This window comes from Oncorhynchus masou, chromosome 28 (genome assembly GCF_036934945.1).
Source record: "Oncorhynchus masou masou isolate Uvic2021 chromosome 28, UVic_Omas_1.1, whole genome shotgun sequence".
NCBI classification, from domain to species: domain Eukaryota; kingdom Metazoa; phylum Chordata; class Actinopteri; order Salmoniformes; family Salmonidae; genus Oncorhynchus; species Oncorhynchus masou.
Window position 1 is genome coordinate 3311916 of NC_088239.1, and position 17885 is coordinate 3329800.

Below are 17885 nucleotides of genomic sequence, written 5' to 3' on the forward strand. Positions count from 1 at the left end.
GTACAGTACAGATCATACCAGTTGAGGTTAGTAAAGTAGAGTACAGTACTGTACAGAACTCACCAGTTTAGTTTAGTTGTTTTTATTTGAGTTTAGAAAAAGTAGAGTACAGAACACTCTAGTAGAGTTTAGTAGAGTACAGAAAGCACCAGTATGGTTATGTAGAGTAGAGTACACAACACACCAGTAGAGTTTTGTAGTGTTTAGTAGAGAACAGTACAGTACAGAACTCAGCAGTAAAGTTTAGTAGTGTTTATTAGAGTTTAGTAAAGTAGAGTACAGAACACACTAGTAGAGTTAAGTAGAGTTCAGAAAGCACCAGTATGGTTAAGCAGAGTAGAGAACACAACACACCAGTAGAGTTTTGCAGTGTTTAGTAGAGAACAGTACAGTACAGAACTCACAGTCGAGATTTGAAGAATATAGTACAGAGCTCAACAGTAGAGTTTAGTAGAGTTTAGTACAGACACATCAGTAGAGTTTAATAGAGTTTATTAGAGTTCAGTAGAGTTTATTGGAGTACAGTACAGATCACACCAGTAGAGTTTAGTAGAGTGCAGTACAGTCCACACCAGTAGAGTTTTGTAGAGTACAGAACAGACCACACCGGTAGAGTTTTGTAGAGTACAGAACAGACCACACCAGTAGAGTTTTGTAGAGTACAGAACAGACCACACCGGTAGAGTTTAGTTGAGTGCAGTACAGACCACACCAGTAGAGTTTTGTAGAGTACAGAACAGATCACACCAGTAGAGTTTTGTAGAGTACAGAACAGATCACACCAGTAGAGTTTAGTTGAGTACAGAACAGACCACACCAGTAGAGTTTAGTTGAGTACAGTACAGACCACACCAGTAGAGTTTTGTAGAGTACAGAACAGATCACACCAGTAGAGTTTAGTTGAGTACAGAACAGACCACACCAGTAGAGTTTTGTAGAGTACAGTACAGACCACACCAGTAGAGTTTTGTAGAGTACAGAACAGACCACACCAGTAGAGTTTTGTAGAGTACAGAACAGATCACACCAGTAGAGTTTTGTAGAGTACAGAACAGATCACACCAGTAGAGTTTAGTTGAGTACAGTACAGATCATACCAGTTGAGTTTAGTAAAGTAGAGTACAGTACTGTACAGAACTCACCAGTTTAGTTTAGTTGTTTTTATTTGAGTTTAGAAAAAGTAGAGTACAGAACACACTAGTAGAGTTAAGTAGAGTTCAGAAAACACCAGTATGGTTAAGCAGAGTAGAGAACACAACACACCAGTAGAGTTTTGCAGTGTTTAGTAGAGAACAGTACAGTACAGAACTCACAGTCGAGATTTGAAGAATATAGTACAGAGCTCAACAGTAGAGTTTAGTTGAGTACAGTACAGACACATCAGTAGAGTTTAGTAGAGTTCAGTACAGAACACCCGAGTAGAGTTTAATTGAGCACAAAACAGAACGACGGAGTACAGTTTAGTAGAGTACAAAATACAATATACCAGTAGAGTTTAGTAGAGTACAAAACAGAACAACCGAGTAGAGTTTAGTAGTGTACAGTACAGAACACAGCATAAGAGTTTAGTAGAGTACAGTACAGAACACACCTGTAGAGTTTAGTAGAGTTCAGTACAGTCCACACCAGTAGAGTTTAATAGAGTTTATTAGAGTTCAGTACAGTCCACACCAGTAGAGTTTTGTAGAGTACAGAACAGACCATACCAGTAGAGTTTTGTAGAGTACAGAACAGACCACACCAATAGAGTTTTGTAGAGTACAGAACAGACCACACCAGTAGAGTTTTGTAGAGTACAGAACAGACCACACCAGTAGAGTTTTGTTGAGTACAGAACAGACCACACCAGTAGAGTTTTGTAGAGTACAGTACAGACCACACCAGTAGAGTTTTGTAGAGTACAGTACAGACCACACCAGTAGAGTTTTGTAGAGTACAGAACAGACCACACCAGTAGAGTTTTGTAGAGTACAGTACAGATCATACCAGTTGAGGTTAGTAAAGTAGAGTACAGTACTGTACAGAACTCACCAGTTTAGTTTAGTTGTTTTTATTTGAGTTTAGAAAAAGTAGAGTACAGAACACTCTAGTAGAGTTTAGTAGAGTACAGAAAGCACCAGTATGGTTATGTAGAGTAGAGTACACAACACACCAGTAGAGTTTTGTAGTGTTTAGTAGAGAACAGTACAGTACAGAACTCAGCAGTAAAGTTTAGTAGTGTTTATTAGAGTTTAGTAAAGTAGAGTACAGAACACACTAGTAGAGTTAAGTAGAGTTCAGAAAGCACCAGTATGGTTAAGCAGAGTAGAGAACACAACACACCAGTAGAGTTTTGCAGTGTTTAGTAGAGAACAGTACAGTACAGAACTCACAGTCGAGATTTGAAGAATATAGTACAGAGCTCAACAGTAGAGTTTAGTAGAGTTTAGTACAGACACATCAGTAGAGTTTAATAGAGTTTATTAGAGTTCAGTAGAGTTTATTGGAGTACAGTACAGATCACACCAGTAGAGTTTAGTAGAGTGCAGTACAGTCCACACCAGTAGAGTTTAGTAGAGTGCAGTACAGACCATACCAGTAGAGTTTAGAACAGTACAGTACAGAACACATGAGTAGAGTTTAGTACTGTACTGTACAGATCACACCACTAGAGTTTAGTAGAGTTCAGGACAGACCACCTGAGTATATTTTAGTTGAATACAAAACAGAACATCCGAGTAGAGGTTAGTAGAGTACAAAACAGAACACCCGAGTAGACTTTTGTTGAGTACAAAACAGAACACATCAATAGAGTTTAGTAGTGTAGGGTACTGATCAAACCAGTAGAGGTTAGTAGAGTACAAAACAGGAAGTCTAGTAGAGTTTAGTAGAATTCAGTGGACATCACACCAGTAGAGTTTAGTAGAGTAGAGAACAACCGAGTACAGAACAGTACAGAACAGAACTCACTAATAGAGTTTAGTAGAATACATACCAGTAGAGTTTAGTATGATAGAGTACAGTACAGAACTCGACAGTTGAGTTTAGTAGATTGTAGTACAGAACACACCAGTAGAGCTTAGTAGAGGTTATAAGAGTAGAGTACAGAAAAACAGTAGTGTTCAGTGGTGTTCAGTTGTGTTTAGTAGAGTGGAATTCAGAACACACCAATATAATTTATTAGAGTAGAGAACAGACCAAAATAGTTTGTAGAGTCTACTCTACAGAGTAGAGTAGAGAAGACAAAAGTCCACACAGGGTTCAGCATTATTTAAATATCTCAAAATATCTCTTAATCTCATCCAGATGAACTTCATCCTCTTCATCTGCATCATCAGGATCCTCCGGCAGAAGATCAACTGTCCAGACATTGGAAGGAACGAGTCCAACCAGTACTTGTAAGTAGAGCTCTAGTACAACCAGTACTCGTAAGTATGGCTCTATCCAGTACTTGTTAGTATAGATCTAGTTCAACCAGTTCTCGTTAATATGGATCTAACCGGTACTCATTAATATGTCTCTAGTCTAACCAGTACTCGTTAGTATGTCTCTAGTCTAACCAGTACTCATTAGTATGTCTCTAGTCTAACCAGTACTCGTTAGTATGTCTCTAGTCTAACCAGTACTCATTAGTATGTCTCTAGTCTAACCAGTACTCGTTAGCATGTCTCTAGTCTAACCAGTACTCGTTAGCATGTCTCTAGTCTAACCAGTACTCGTTAGCATGCCACTAGATGAAATGGCGCCGAAAGAAATGGCAGCAGTTTTACGGGCGCACAACCAATTGTGTTATTATGTGGGGGGGGGGGGGTTGCGTTATTTATAACTTATTTTGTACATAATGTTTCTGCAACCGCTTACGGCAGAAAAGAGCTTCTGGATATAAGGACAGCGATCACCTTGGAATAGACAAAGATCTTTTTAACAACAAGCAAGACTCACATGATTTTCTCCAAACACCCGGCAAGGCCGACATCCCAGTTACTCGCAAGAGGAAGCAACGCAGGTACAGAGGACGAAGAGCCGGATGCATCATCAGGACCCGGAGAAGGTGACTGGGAAAGCTGTCGTTACCGTCAATATTACTCGCCAACTTGCAATCAATAAGCACAATAAACTAGACGAGGTGCAATCACGAATATCCTACCAACGGGACATCAAAAACTGTAATATCCTATGTTTCACGGAATCGTGGCTGAATGACGACATGGATATCCAGCTAGCAGAATATACGCTGCACCAGCAGGATAGAACAGCACACTCCGGTTAGACGAGGGGGGGGGGGCGGTCTGTGCATATTTGTAAATAACAGCTGGTGCACGAAATCTAAGGAAGTCTCTAGATTTTGCTCGCCTGAAGTAGAGTATGTTGTCATAAATTGCAGGCCACACTACTTGCCTAGAGAGTTCTCAGCTATACTTTTTATGGCTGTTTATTTACCACCACAAACAGATGTTGGCACTAAGACCGCACTCAGTCAGCTGTATAAGGAAATAAGCAAACAGGAAACCACTCATCCAGAGGCGGCGCTCATAGTGGCCAAAGACTTTAATGCAGGAAAACTTAAATCAGTTCTAACAAATCTCTATCAACATGTTAAATGTGCAACCAGAGGGAAAAAAATTCTAGATCACCTGTACCTCACACACAGAGACACGAACAAAGCTCTCCCTCGCCCTTCATTTGGCAAATCTGACCACAACTCTATCCTCCTGATTCCTGCTTACAAGCAAAAGTTAAATCAGGAAGCACCAGTGACTCGGTCTATAAAAAAAGTGGTCAGATGAAGCAGATGCTACACTACAGGACTGGTTTGCTAACATTGACTGGAACATGTTCCGGGATTCATCAGATGACATTGAGGAGTATAGCACATCAGTCACTGGCTTTATCAATAAGTGCATCAAGGACGTCGTCCCCACAGTGACTGTACGTACATACCCCAACCAGAAGCCATGGATTACAGGCAACATTCGCACTGAGCTAAAGATTAGAGCTGCCACTTCCAAGGTGCGGGACTCTAACCCAGAAGGTTACAAAAAATGCCGCTATGCTCTGCGATGAACCATCACACAGGCAAAGCGTCAATACAGGGCTAAGATTGAATCGCACCGGCTCTGATGCTCGTCTGATGAGGCAGGGCTTGCAAACTATTACAGACTACAAAGGGAAGCACAGCCGCGAGCTGCCCAGTCACACGAGCCTACCAGATGACCTAAATCACTTCTATGCTGGCTTCCAGGCAAGCAACACTGAGGCAAGCATGAGAGCATCAGCTTTTCCGGACGACTCACACTCTCCGTAGCTGATGTGTTTAAGACCTTTAAAAACCTTTTACGGATGCTGTACCTGTACAGGAACCAAATCAGCGGAAATTCCAGAGCACCAACTAATTGTACTCGATACAACTCAAACTTTCATTAAAACTCACATGCAAGGTACTCAATTAAAGCCACACTCGTTGTGAATATAGCCAACATGTCAGATTTGTAAAATGCTTTTCGGCGAAAGCATGAGAAGCTATTATCTGATAGCATGCAGCTCCAGAAACACACGAAGGGGACGAAAACAAAGAAATTAGCGTAGCCAGCGCTACCCAAAACGCAGAAATAAAATATAAAACATTCATTACCTTTGACAAGCTTCTTTGTTGGCACCCCTATATGTCCCATAAACATCACAATTGGGTATTTTTTCGATTAAATCGGTCCATATATACCCAAAATGTCCATTTATGAACACCGAGAAATACATGGAAAAAGTCACGTTTCCGAACGCGACATAATTTTATAAAATTCATAAAGTTGCCTATAAACTTTGACAAAACACTTCAACCTACTTCTGTTATCCAAGTGTAGGTATTAGTAAACGTTAATAAACAATCAAATTGATCACGGAGAGATCTGTATTCAATAGCTAGAAGTTTTCAAAACGAAGTCCATTTTTTCACCGACATTATTTCCGGGAGCGCACCTGAAGACAGGATGCGCTATTCAGTGATCTGACCAAGGATAAAGGGAACTGGAAATCACAACACTGGCGACATCGTGTGGAAGCTGTAGGAATTGCAAGCACAGTTCCATCATTTATGGCAAGCCATAGACAATACAAAGACTGCCGGATGGATTTTTTCTTTGTCGATTTTGTGATCAGGTATCTTGCGATTTTGACCACGGAACTCGTTCTGTTATAGTCACAGACACCATTGAACCAGTTCTAGAAACTTCAGAGTGTTTTCTATGCACACATACTAATCATATGCATATACTATATTCCTGGCATGAGTAGCAGGACGTTGAAATGTTGCGCAATTTTTAACAGAATGTTGAAAAAAGTAGCCCGATCTCCAAGAGGAGGGTCAACATACACAAGGCTGCAGGGCCAGACGGATTACCAGGACGTGTGCTCCGGGCATGTGCTGACCAACTGGCAGGTGTCTTCACTGACATTTTCATCATGTCCCTGATTGAGTCTGTAATACCAACATGTTTCAAGCAGACCACCATAGTCCCTGTGCCCAAGAACACAAAGGCAACCTGACTAAATGACTACAGACCAGTAGCACTCACGTCCGTAGCCATGAAGTGCTTTGAAAGGCTGGTAATGGCTCACATCAACACCATTATCCCAGAAACCCTAGACCCACTCCAATTTGCATACCGCCCAAACAGATCCACAGATGATGCAATCTCTATTGTACTCCACACTGCCCTTTCCCACCTGGACAAAAGGAACACCTATGTGAGAATGCTATTCATTGACTACAGCTCAGCATTCAACACCAAGCTCATCACTAAGCTAAGGAACCTGGGACTAAACACCTCCCTCTGCAACTGGATCCTGGACTTCCTGACCGGCCGCCCCCAGGTGGTAAGGGTAGGTAGCAAGACATCTGCCACGCTGATCCTCAACACGGGAGCTCCCCAGGGGTGCGTGCTCAGTCCCCTCCTGTACTCCCTGTTCACCCACAACTGCATGGCCAGGCACAACTCCAACACCATCATTAGGTTTGCAGCCGACACAACAGTGGTAGGCCTGATCACCAACAACGGTGAGACAGCCTATAGGGAGGAGGTCCTGGCCAGGTGGTGCCAGAATAACAACCTATCCCTCAACGTAACCAAGACTAAGGAGATGATTGTGGACTACAGGAAAAGGAGCACCGAGCACTCCCCCATTCTCATCGACGGGGCTGTAGTGGAGCAGGTTGAGAGCTTCAAGTTCCTTGGTATCCATATCAACAACAAACTAGAATGGTCCAAACACACCAAGACAGTCGTGAAGATGACATGACAAAGCCTATTCCCCCTCAGGAAACGAAAAAGATTTGGCATGGGTCCTGAGATCCTCAAAAGGTTCTACAGCTGCAACATTGAGACCATCCTGACCGGTTGCATCACTGCCTGGTATGGCAATTGCTCGGCCTACGACCGCAAGGCACTTCAGAGGGTAGTGTGTACGGCCCAGTACATCACTGGGGCAAAGCTGCCTGCCATCCAGGACCTCTATACCAGGCGGTGTCAGAGGAAGGCCCTGAAAATTGTAAAAGACACCAGCCACCCCAGTCATAGACTGTTCTCTCTACTACCACATGGCAAGCGGTCCGGAGTGCCAAGTCTAGGACAAAAAGGCTTCTCAACAGTTTTTACCCCGAAGCCATAAGACTCCTGAACAGGTAACCAAATGGCGGACTATTTGCATTGTGTGCTCCCCCAACCCCTCTTTTAAGCTGCTGCTACTCTCTGTTTATCATATATGCATAGTTACTTTAACTATACATTCATGTACATACAACCTCAACTTTAACCATATCTACATGTACATACTACCTCAATAAGCCTGACTAACCAGTGTCGGTATATAGCCTTGCTACTGTTATTTTGAAATATCTTTTTACTGTTGTTTTATTTCTTTACTTACCTACACACACACACATCCCTTTTTTTCACACTATTGTTCAGAGACTGTAAGTAAGCATTTCACTGTAAGGTCTACTACACCTGTTGTATTCAGCGCACGTGACAAATAAATTTTTATTTGACTTGACTAGTCCAACCAGTACACTTTATTATAGCTCAAGTCCAAAAAGTACTCGTTAGTATGGCTCTAACCAGTAATCGTTAGTATAGCTCTAGTCCAACAAGTTTTCATAGTATCTGTCAAGATCAACCAGTACTCCCTAGTAAAGCTCCCACCAGTACTCATTACTATGGCTCTAGTCCAACCAGTACTCGTTAGTATGGCTATAGTCCAACCAGCACTCGTTAGTATGTCTCTACTCTAAGAAGTACTAGTTAATATAGCTCTAGTCCAACCAGTAGTCGTTAGTATTGCTCTTGTCCAAACAGTACGCGTTAGTATGAATCTAACCACTACTCGTTAGTATGGCTCTAGTCGTACTAACATAAAGGGAAGGTGATCAAGGTGACGATGAAGTCCAGGTTCGCGCAATGATGGGGAGCAGGTGTGCGTAATGATGGGGAGAAGGTGTGCGTAATGATGGAGAGAAGGTGTGCGTAATGGTGGGGAGAAGGTGTGCATAATGATGGGGAGAAGGTGTGCGTAATGATGTGGAGAAGGTGTGCGTAATGATGGTTGCCAGGGCCGGGGTTTAGTAGACCTGCGACGTTGAACACTGGCGAGAGGGAGCGGGATAAGCATGACACATATCACAGTTATTTCAAATAGACCCTTCTTTTATATAACAGAATCATTGCCATGAAGAAAAAGACAAGAGTGAAACTAGTAAACTAATGCTCACTAAAATAAGCTAAGTAGTGGATGGGAGCGCTGCCAGCAGGTTCCACCTTATATATAGCTGTTCTGAGTGTGAGCAACAACCTCTGCTGTTTCCATGCTGCCTCATAACAACACGTATGGAGCATTGGGAGCATTACCCCAGTGGGTGTGTTACCATAAGCAAACACCTCGACTACCAACAAACTCCTCATCAGGAAGCTGATCACGTCAACTCAGAACCTCAGAGGCATGGCAAAATGCCTTGACATTATACTGCTGAAATGTAGAGCTCAGATACCTGTGATGTAGAGCCCAGCACTATGTGGTTTAGTGGCTCAACTCTCTGTGGTTTAGTGGATAAAACTCTATGGTTTAGTGGATCAGCTCTCTGTGGTTTAGTGGCTCAGCTCTCTCTGGTTTAGTGATTCAACTCTCTGTGGTTAAGTGGCTCAGCTCTCTGTGGTTTAGTGGCTCAGCTGTCTGTGGTTTAGAGGCTCAGCTCTCTGTGGTTTAGTGGCTCAGCTCTCTGTGGTTTAGTAGCTCAACTCACTGTGGTTTAGAGGCTCAGCTCTCTGTGGTTTAGTGGCTCAGCTCTCTGTGGTTTAGTAGCTCAACTCACTGTGGTTTAGTAGCTCAACTCTCTGTGGTTTAGTGGCTCAACTCTCTGTGATTTAGTGGATAAAACTCTCTGTGGTTTAGTGGATCAGCTCTCTGTGGTTTAGTGGCTCAGCTCTCTCTGGTTTAGTGGCTCAGCTCTCAGTGGTTTAGTGGCTCAACTCTCTGTGGTTAAGTGGCTCAGCTCTCTGTGGTTTAGTGGCTCAGCTGTCTGTGGTTTAGAGGCTCAGCTCTCTGTGGTTTAGTGGCTCAGCTCTCTGTGGTTTAGTGGCTCATCTCACTGTGGTTTAGTAGCTCAACTCTCTGTGGTTTAGTAGCTCAACTCTCTGTGGTTAAGTGGCTCAACTCTCTGTGGTTTAGTAGCTCAACTGTCTGTGGTTTAGAGGCTCAGCTCTCTGTGGTTTAGTGGCTCAGCTCTCTGTGGTTTAGTAGCTCAACTCACTGTGGTTTAGAGGCTCAGCTCTCTGTGGTTTAGTGGCTCAGCTCTCTGTGGTTTAGTAGCTCAACTCACTGTGGTTTAGTAGCTCAACTCTCTGTGGTTTAGTGGCTCAACTCTCTGTGGTTTAGTGGATAAAACTCTCTGTGGTTTAGTGGATCAGCTCTCTGTGGTTTAGTGGCTCAGCTCTCTCTGGTTTAGTGGCTCAGCTCTCAGTGGTTTAGTGGCTCAACTCTCTGTGGTTAAGTGGCTCAGCTCTCTGTGGTTTAGTGGCTCAGCTGTCTGTGGTTTAGAGGCTCAGCTCTCTGTGGTTTAGTGGCTCAGCTCTCTCTGGTTTAGTGGCTCAGCTCTCAGTGGTTTAGTGGCTCAACTCTCTGTGGTTAAGTGGCTCAGCTCTCTGTGGTTTAGTGGCTCAGCTGTCTGTGGTTTAGAGGCTCAGCTCTCTGTGGTTTAGTGGCTCAGCTCTCTGTGGTTTAGTGGCTCATCTCACTGTGGTTTAGTAGCTCAACTCTCTGTGGTTTAGTAGCTCAACTCTCTGTGGTTAAGTGGGTCAACTCTCTGTGGTTTAGTAGCTCAACTCTCTGTGGTTTAGAGGCTCAACTCTCTGTGGTTTAGAGCTCAGTTCTCTGTGGTTTAGAGGCTCAGCTCTCTGTGGTTTAGTGGCTCAACTCACTGTGGTTTAGTAGCTCAGCTCTCTGTGGTTTAGTGGATCAGCTCTCAGTGGTTTAGTGGCTCAACTCTCTGTGGTTTAGTGGCTCAGCTCTCTGTGGCTACTTTTCTTGATATTCTCTTGATGTTCTGTGCAGAAGGATGAATGAGACTGATTAAAAACTAGCTGCTAGTCATAACGCTACTTGAAGGCATGAGGCATGGCAAAATGCCTTGACATTATACTGCTGAAATGTAGAGCTCAGCTCCCTGTGATGTAGAGCCCAGCACTCTGTGGTTTAGTGGCTCAACTCTGTGGTTTAGTGGCTCAGCTCTCTCTGGTTTAGTGGCTCAACTCTCAGTGGTTTAGTAGCTCAACTCTCTGTGGTTAAGTGGCTCAGCTCTCTGTGGTTTAGTGGCTCAACTCACTGTGGTTTAGTAGCTCAGCTCTCTGTGGTTTAGAGGCTCAACTCTCTGTGGTTTAGAGCTCAACTTTCCGTGGTTTAGTAGCTCAACTCTCTGTGGTTAAGTGGCTCAGCTGTCTGTGGTTTAGAGGCTCAGCTGTCTGTGGTTTAGAGGCTCAGCTGTCTGTGGTTTAGAGGCTCAGCTCCCTCTGATTTAGTGGCTCAGCTCTCTGTGGTTTAGAGGCTCAGCTGTCTGTGGTTTAGAGGCTCAGCTCCCTCTGATTTAGTGGCTCAGCTCTCTGTGGTTTAGAGGCTCAGCTGTCTGTGGTTTAGAGGCTCAGCTCCCTCTGATTTAGTGGCTCAGCTCTCTGTGGTTTAGAGGCTCAGCTGTCTGTGGTTTAGTGGCTCAGCTGTCTGTGGTTTAGTGGCTCAGCTGTCTGTGGTTTAGAGGCTCAACTATCTGTGGTTAAGTGGCTCAACTCTCTGTGGTTTAGAGCTCAGCTGTCTGTGGTTTAGTGGCTCAGCTGTCTGTGGTTTAGAGGCTCAGCTCTTTGGTTTAGTGGCTCAGCTCTCTGTGGTTTAGTGGCTCAGCTGTCTGTGGTTTAGAGGCTCAGCTCTCTCTGATTTAGTGGCTCAGCTCTCTGTGGTTTAGTGGCTCAGCTGTCTGTGGTTTAGAGGCTCAACTCTCTCTGGTTTAGTGGCTCAGCTGTCTGTGGTTTAGAGGCTCAACTCTCTGTGGTTTAGAGCTCAACTCTCTGTGGCTACTTTTCTTGATATTCTCTTGATGTTCTGTGTAGAAGGATGAATGAGACTGATTAACAACTAGCTACTAGTCTTAAAGCTACCTGAAGTGCTCTTGATGTGTAAACGGATGAATGAGATGGTTGAATAACTAGGTACTAGTCATAAAACTCCTTCTTGAGTTTCTGTTCTCTTTGTTGTTCTGTGTAGGAGGCTGGCCAAGTCCACCCTGCTGCTGATCCCTCTTTTTGGGATCAACTTCATCGTGTTTGCCTTCATCCCAGAGCAGGTGAACACAGAGCAACGGCTGGTCTTCGACCTCATACTGGGATCATTCCAGGTATGGAACCACTAGGGTTGCAAAATTCAGCTAACTTTCCCCTCAAAATGTTTTTAATTTCCACAGTTTCTCCCAAGATTGAACCAACTCTTCAAGTGTAGTATAGATGTAGTATAGGTATAGTATTGATGCAGTATAGGTGTGATATAAGTGTAGTATAGATGTAGTATAGACAAAGTATACGTATAGTAGGTGTAGTATATGTGCAGTATCGGTGCAGTATAGGTGTAGTATAGGCACAGTATAGGCGTAGTATAGGTGTAGTATAGGTGTAGTCTAGGTGTAGTATAGGCACAGTATAGGTGTAGTATAGGTGTAGTATAGGTGCAGTATCGGTGTAGTATAGGTGTAGTATAAGTGTAGTATAGATGTAGTATAGACAAAATATACGTATAGTAGGTGTAGTATAGGTGAAGTATCGGTGCAGTATAGGTGTCGTTTAGGTGTAGTATAGGTGTAATATAGGTGTAGTATAGGTGTAATATAGGTGTAGTATAGGTGTAGTATAGGTGTAATATAGGTGTAGTATAGGTGTAATATAGGTGTAGTATAGGTGTAATATAGGTGTAGTATAGGTGTAGTATAGGTGTAGTGTAGGTTTAGTATAGGTGTAGTATAGGTGTAGTACAGGTGTAGCATAGGTGTAATATAGGTATAGTATAGGTGTAGTATAGGTGTAGTATATGTGTAGTATAGGTGTATTATATGTGTAGTATAGGTGTAGTATAGGTGTCGAATAAGGGTGTAGTATAGGTGTAATATAGGTGTAGTATATGTGTAGTATAGGTGTATTATATGTGTAGTATAGGTGTAGTATAGGTGTCGAATAAGGGTGTAGTATAGGTGTAGTATAGGTGTAGTATAGGTGTAGTGTAGGTTTAGTATAGGTGTAGTATAGGTGTAGTATATGTGTAGTATATGTGTATTATATGTGTAGTATAGGTGTATTATATGTGTAGTATAGGTGTCGAATAAGGGTGTAGTATAGGTATAATATAGGTGTAGTATAGGTGTAGTATAGGTGTAGTATAGGTGTAGTATATGTGTAGTATAGGTGTAATATAGGTGTAGTATAGGTGTAGTATAGGTGTAGTGTAGGTGTAATATCGGTGTAGTATAGGTGTAGTATAGTTGTAGTATAGGTGTAGTATAGGTGTAGTATAGGTGTAATATAGGTGTAGTATAGGTGTAATATATGTGTAGTATAGGTGTAGTATAGGTGTAATATAAGTGTAATATAGGTGTAGTGTATGTGTAGTCTAGATGCCGTATAAGTGTAGTATAGATGTAGTATAGGTGTAGTATAGGCACAGTATAGGCGTAGTATAGACGTAGTATAGGTGTAATATAGGTGTAGTATAGGTGTAGTATAGTTGTAGTATAGGTGCAGTATCGGTGTAGTATAGGTGTAGTATAGGTGTAGTATAGGTGTAATATAGGTGTAGTATAGGTGTAATATAGGTGTAGTATAGGTGTAGTATAGGTGTAATATAGGTGTAGTATAGGTGTAATATAGGTGTAGTGTATGTGTAGTATAGATGCCGTATACGTGTAGTATAGATGTAGTATAGGTGTAGTATAAGTGTATTATAGATGTAGTATAGATGTCATATAAGTGTAGTATAGATGCAGTATAGGTGTGGTATAAGTGTAGTATAGATGTAGTATAGACAAAATATATGTATAGTAGGTGTAGTATATGTGCAGTATCGGTTCAGTATAGGTGCAGTATCGGTGTAGTATAGGTGTAGTATAGGTGTAATATAGGTGTAGTATAGGTGTAATATAGGTGTAGTATAGGTGTAATATAGGTGTAGTATAGGTGTAGTATAGGTGTAGTGTAGGTGTAATATAGGTGTAGTATAGGCATAGTATTGTTGTAGTATAGGTGTAGTATAGGTGTAGTATAGGTGTAGTATAGGTGTAATATAGGTGTATTATAGGTGTAATATATGTGTAGTATAGGTGTAGTATAGGTGTAATATAAGTGTAGTACAGGTGTATTATAGGTGTAATATAGGTGTAATATAGGTGTAGTATAGGTGTAGTATATGTGTAATATAGGTGTAGTATAGGTGTAGTATAGGTGTAATCTATGTGTAGTATAGGTGTAATATAAGTGTAGTACAGGTGTAGTATAGGTGTAATATAGGTGTAATATAGGCACAGTACAGGTGTAGTATAATTGTAGCATAGGTGTAATATAGTTGTAGTATATATGCCGTATACTCTCGGCAGCTAACACACTCATGGGAGGGATGCTTTTTAAACACTATGGCAGGACTCCAGGCACAATGGACTGGTAATTCAGACCCATTGTTCATGTTTTAAACACTGGCTGTGGTTGTTCTGGTCTATCTTTATAATGGGGAGAGAGAGGGAGCAGCCAGACCTGGCAGCATTGTAGCAGCTTGACTTTAGCTGAGAAATCTCTTATCTTGTCAATATGACTTCCTTGTTTGGCATCCCTCGCTTCGAACCAGCAACCTTTAGGTGACTGGCCCAACCTCTTAACCACTAGGCTACCTGCCTTGTATTGTTATGAACAACGGAATAACAGGGTACACTGGGTTCATGTAACAGACTCTGTTCTCCCCAGGGTTAGGGTGACTATAACAGACAGCTAATGCTCTTTCTGTTCTTCCTTTCCCTAGGGATTTGCGGTTGCTGTTCTCTACTGCTTCTTAAACGGAGAGGTAAGAGCCACCCTGACGTTCACACACTACTGCTATAAACACACTGCATCTGCTTAACACCGAGTTGACACCCTGAGTTTACATGAAGCAGGATTAGGGTTAGGAGGGCAGTGTGTTTAAGGCCCAGTTTTTCAAAAGTGATCTATCTGGATTTCTCCTATTGGAAATAGAAATAGAAATAGAACGGAAGTCAAAGATCTGTCAGCTATGTTCATTCTATTTCTATGCATTATTGTCCTGTTTTGCGGTTGAGTGCTGCAAGGAAAGACCTAGTTAAGCTGCAGGTGGCCCAAAACAGAGCGACACGTTCTGCTCTTCAGTGTAATCAGAGGGCTGATATAAATACTATACCAGTCTCTCTTGGCTAAGAGTTGAGGAGAGACTGACAGCATCACATCTTATTTTTATAAGAAACATGACTATGTTAAATCCCAAATTGTTTGCATAGTCAACTTACATACAGCTCTGACACACACACTTACCCCACCAGACATGCCACCAGGGGTCTTTTCACAGTCCACAAATCCAGAACAAATTTAAGAAAGTGTACAGTATTATATAGAGCCATCATTACATGGAACTCCCATCTGATATTGCTCTGCGGTCTCTCCCTCTGCGGTCTCTCCCTCTGCGGTCTCGTCCTCTGCGGTCTCTTCCTCTGCTGTCTCGTCCTCTGCGGTCTCTTCCTCTGCTGTCTCGTCCTCTGCGGTCTCTCCCTCTGCGGTCTCGTCCTCTGCGGTCTCTCCATCTGTGGTCTCATCCTCTGCGGTCTCTCCCTCTGCGGTCTCTCCCTCTGCGGTCTCGTCCTCTGCGGTCTCTCCCTCTGCGGTCTCGTCCTCTGCGGTCTCGTCCTCTGCGGTCTCGTCCTCTGCGGTCTCGTCCTCTGCGGTCTCTTCCTCTGCGGTCTCGTCCTCTGCGGTCTCTTCCTCTGCGGTCTCTTCCTCTGTGGTCTCGTCCTCTGCGGTCTCTCCCTCTGCGGTCTCGTCCTCTGCGGTCTCGTCCTCTGCGGTCTCATCCTCTGCGGTCTCGTCCTCTGCGGTCTCGTCCTCTGCGGTCTCGTCCTCTGCAGTCTCGCCCTCTGCGGTCTCATCCTCTGCGGTCTATTCCTCTGCGGTCTAGTCCTCTGTGGTCTCATCCTCTGCGGTCTCTCCCTCTGCGGTCTCTTCCTCTGCGGTCTCGTCCTCTGCGGTCTCGTCCTCTGCGGTCTCTTCCTCTGCGGTCTCTTCCTCTGCGGTCTCGTCCTCTGCGGTCTCTTCCTCTGCGGTCTATTCCTCTGCGGTCTAGTCCTCTGTGGTCTCATCCTCTGCGGTCTCTCCCTCTGCGGTCTCTTCCTCTGCGGTCTCGTCCTCTGCGGTCTCGTCCTCTGCGGTCTCTTCCTCTGCGGTCTCTTCCTCTGCGGTCTCGTCCTCTGCGGTCTCTTCCTCTGCGGTCTCTCCATCTGTGGTCTCTCCCTCTGTGGTCTCGTCCTCTGAGTCTCTTCCTCTGCGGTCTCTCCATCTGCGGTCTCGTCCTCTGCGGTCTCGTCCTCTGCGGTCTCGCCCTCTGCGGTCTCGTCCTCTGCGGTCTCGTCCTCTGCGGTCTCGCCCTCTGCGGTCTCGTCCTCTGCGGTCTCGCCCTCTGCGGTCTCGTCCTCTGCGGTCTCGTCCTCTGCGGTCTCGTCCTCTGCTGTCTCTTCCTCTGCGGTCTCTCCATCTGTGGTCTCTCCCTCTGCGGTCTCGTCCTCTGCGGTCTCTTCCTCTGCGGTCTCTCCATCTCTGGTCTCTCCCTCTGTGGTCTCGTCCTCTGCGGTCTCTTCCTCTGCGGTCTCTCCATCTGTGGTCTCTCCCTCTGCGGTCTCGTCCTCTGCGGTCTCGTCCTCTGCGGTCTCTCCCTCTGCGGTCTCGTCCTCTGCGGTCTCTTCCTCTGCGGTCTATCCCTCTGTGGTCTCGTCTTCTGTGGTCTCGTCCTCTGCGGTCTCGTCCTCTGCGGTCTCGTCCTCTGCGGTCTCGCCCTCTGCAGTCTCATCCTCTGCGGTCTATTCCTCTGCGGTCTCGTCCTCTGCGGTTATATCCCTCTGCGGTCTCTTCCTCTGCTGTCTCATCCTCTGCGGTCTCATCCTCTGCGGTCTCGTCCTCTGCGGTCTCGTCCTCTGCGGTCTCGTCCTCTGCGGTCTCGCCCTCTGCGGTCTCATCCTCTGCGGTCTATTCCTCTGCGGTCTCTCCCTCTGCGGTCTCTTCCTCTGCGGTCTCGTCCTCTGCGGTCTCTCCATCTGTGGTCTCTTCCTCTGCGGTCTGTCCCTCTGCGGTCTCGTCCTCTGCGGTCTCTCCATCTGTGGTCTCTTCCTCTGTGGTCTCATCCTCTGCGGTCTCTCCCTCTGCGGTCTCTTCCTCTGCGGTCTCGTCCTCTGCGGTCTCTCCATCTGTGGTCTCTTCCTCTGCGGTCTCTCCCTCTGCGGTCTCGTCCTCTGCGGTCTCTCCATCTGTAGTCTCTTCCTCTGCGGTCTCTCCATCTGCGGTCTCTCCCTCTGCGGTCTCGTCCTCTGCGGTCTCTCCATCTGTGGTCTCATCCTCTGCGGTCTCTCCCTCTGCGGTCTCTCCCTCTGCGGTCTCGTCCTCTGCGGTCTCTCCCTCTGCGGTCTCGTCCTCTGCGGTCTCGTCCTCTGCGGTCTCGTCCTCTGCGGTCTCGTCCTCTGCGGTCTCTTCCTCTGCGGTCTCTTCCTCTGCGGTCTCGTCCTCTGCGGTCTCGTCCTCTGCGGTCTCTTCCTCTCTGGTCTCGTCCTCTGCGGTCTCTCCCTCTGCGGTCTCGTCTTCTGTGGTCTCGTCCTCTGCGGTCTCGTCCTCTGCGGTCTCGCCCTCTGCAGTCTCATCCTCTGCGGTCTATTCCTCTGCGGTCTCGTCCTCTGCGGTTATATCCCTCTGCGGTCTCTTCCTCTGCTGTCTCATCCTCTGCGGTCTCATCCTCTGCGGTCTCGTCCTCTGCGGTCTCGTCCTCTGCGGTCTCGTCCTCTGCGGTCTCGCCCTCTGCGGTCTCATCCTCTGCGGTCTATTCCTCTGCGGTCTCTCCCTCTGCGGTCTCTTCCTCTGCGGTCTCGTCCTCTGCGGTCTCTCCATCTGTGGTCTCTTCCTCTGCGGTCTGTCCCTCTGCGGTCTCGTCCTCTGCGGTCTCTCCATCTGTGGTCTCTTCCTCTGTGGTCTCATCCTCTGCGGTCTCTCCCTCTGCGGTCTCTTCCTCTGCGGTCTCGTCCTCTGCGGTCTCTCCATCTGTGGTCTCTTCCTCTGCGGTCTCTCCCTCTGCGGTCTCGTCCTCTG

The 17885-nt window shown here is 45.3% G+C and overlaps 1 protein-coding gene across 1 annotated transcript in view; it reads left to right on the forward strand.

The window, feature by feature from the left end:
- vipr1b (vasoactive intestinal peptide receptor 1b) overlaps positions 1-17885 on the forward strand; it is a 316767-nt gene that overhangs the window by 283430 nt on the left and 15452 nt on the right. The window contains exons 10-12 of the mRNA XM_064941134.1: positions 3286-3377; positions 11773-11902; positions 14557-14598. Of these exons, the coding sequence (XP_064797206.1) occupies positions 3286-3377; positions 11773-11902; positions 14557-14598 (264 nt within the window). The remainder of the gene's footprint in view (positions 1-3285; positions 3378-11772; positions 11903-14556; positions 14599-17885) is intronic.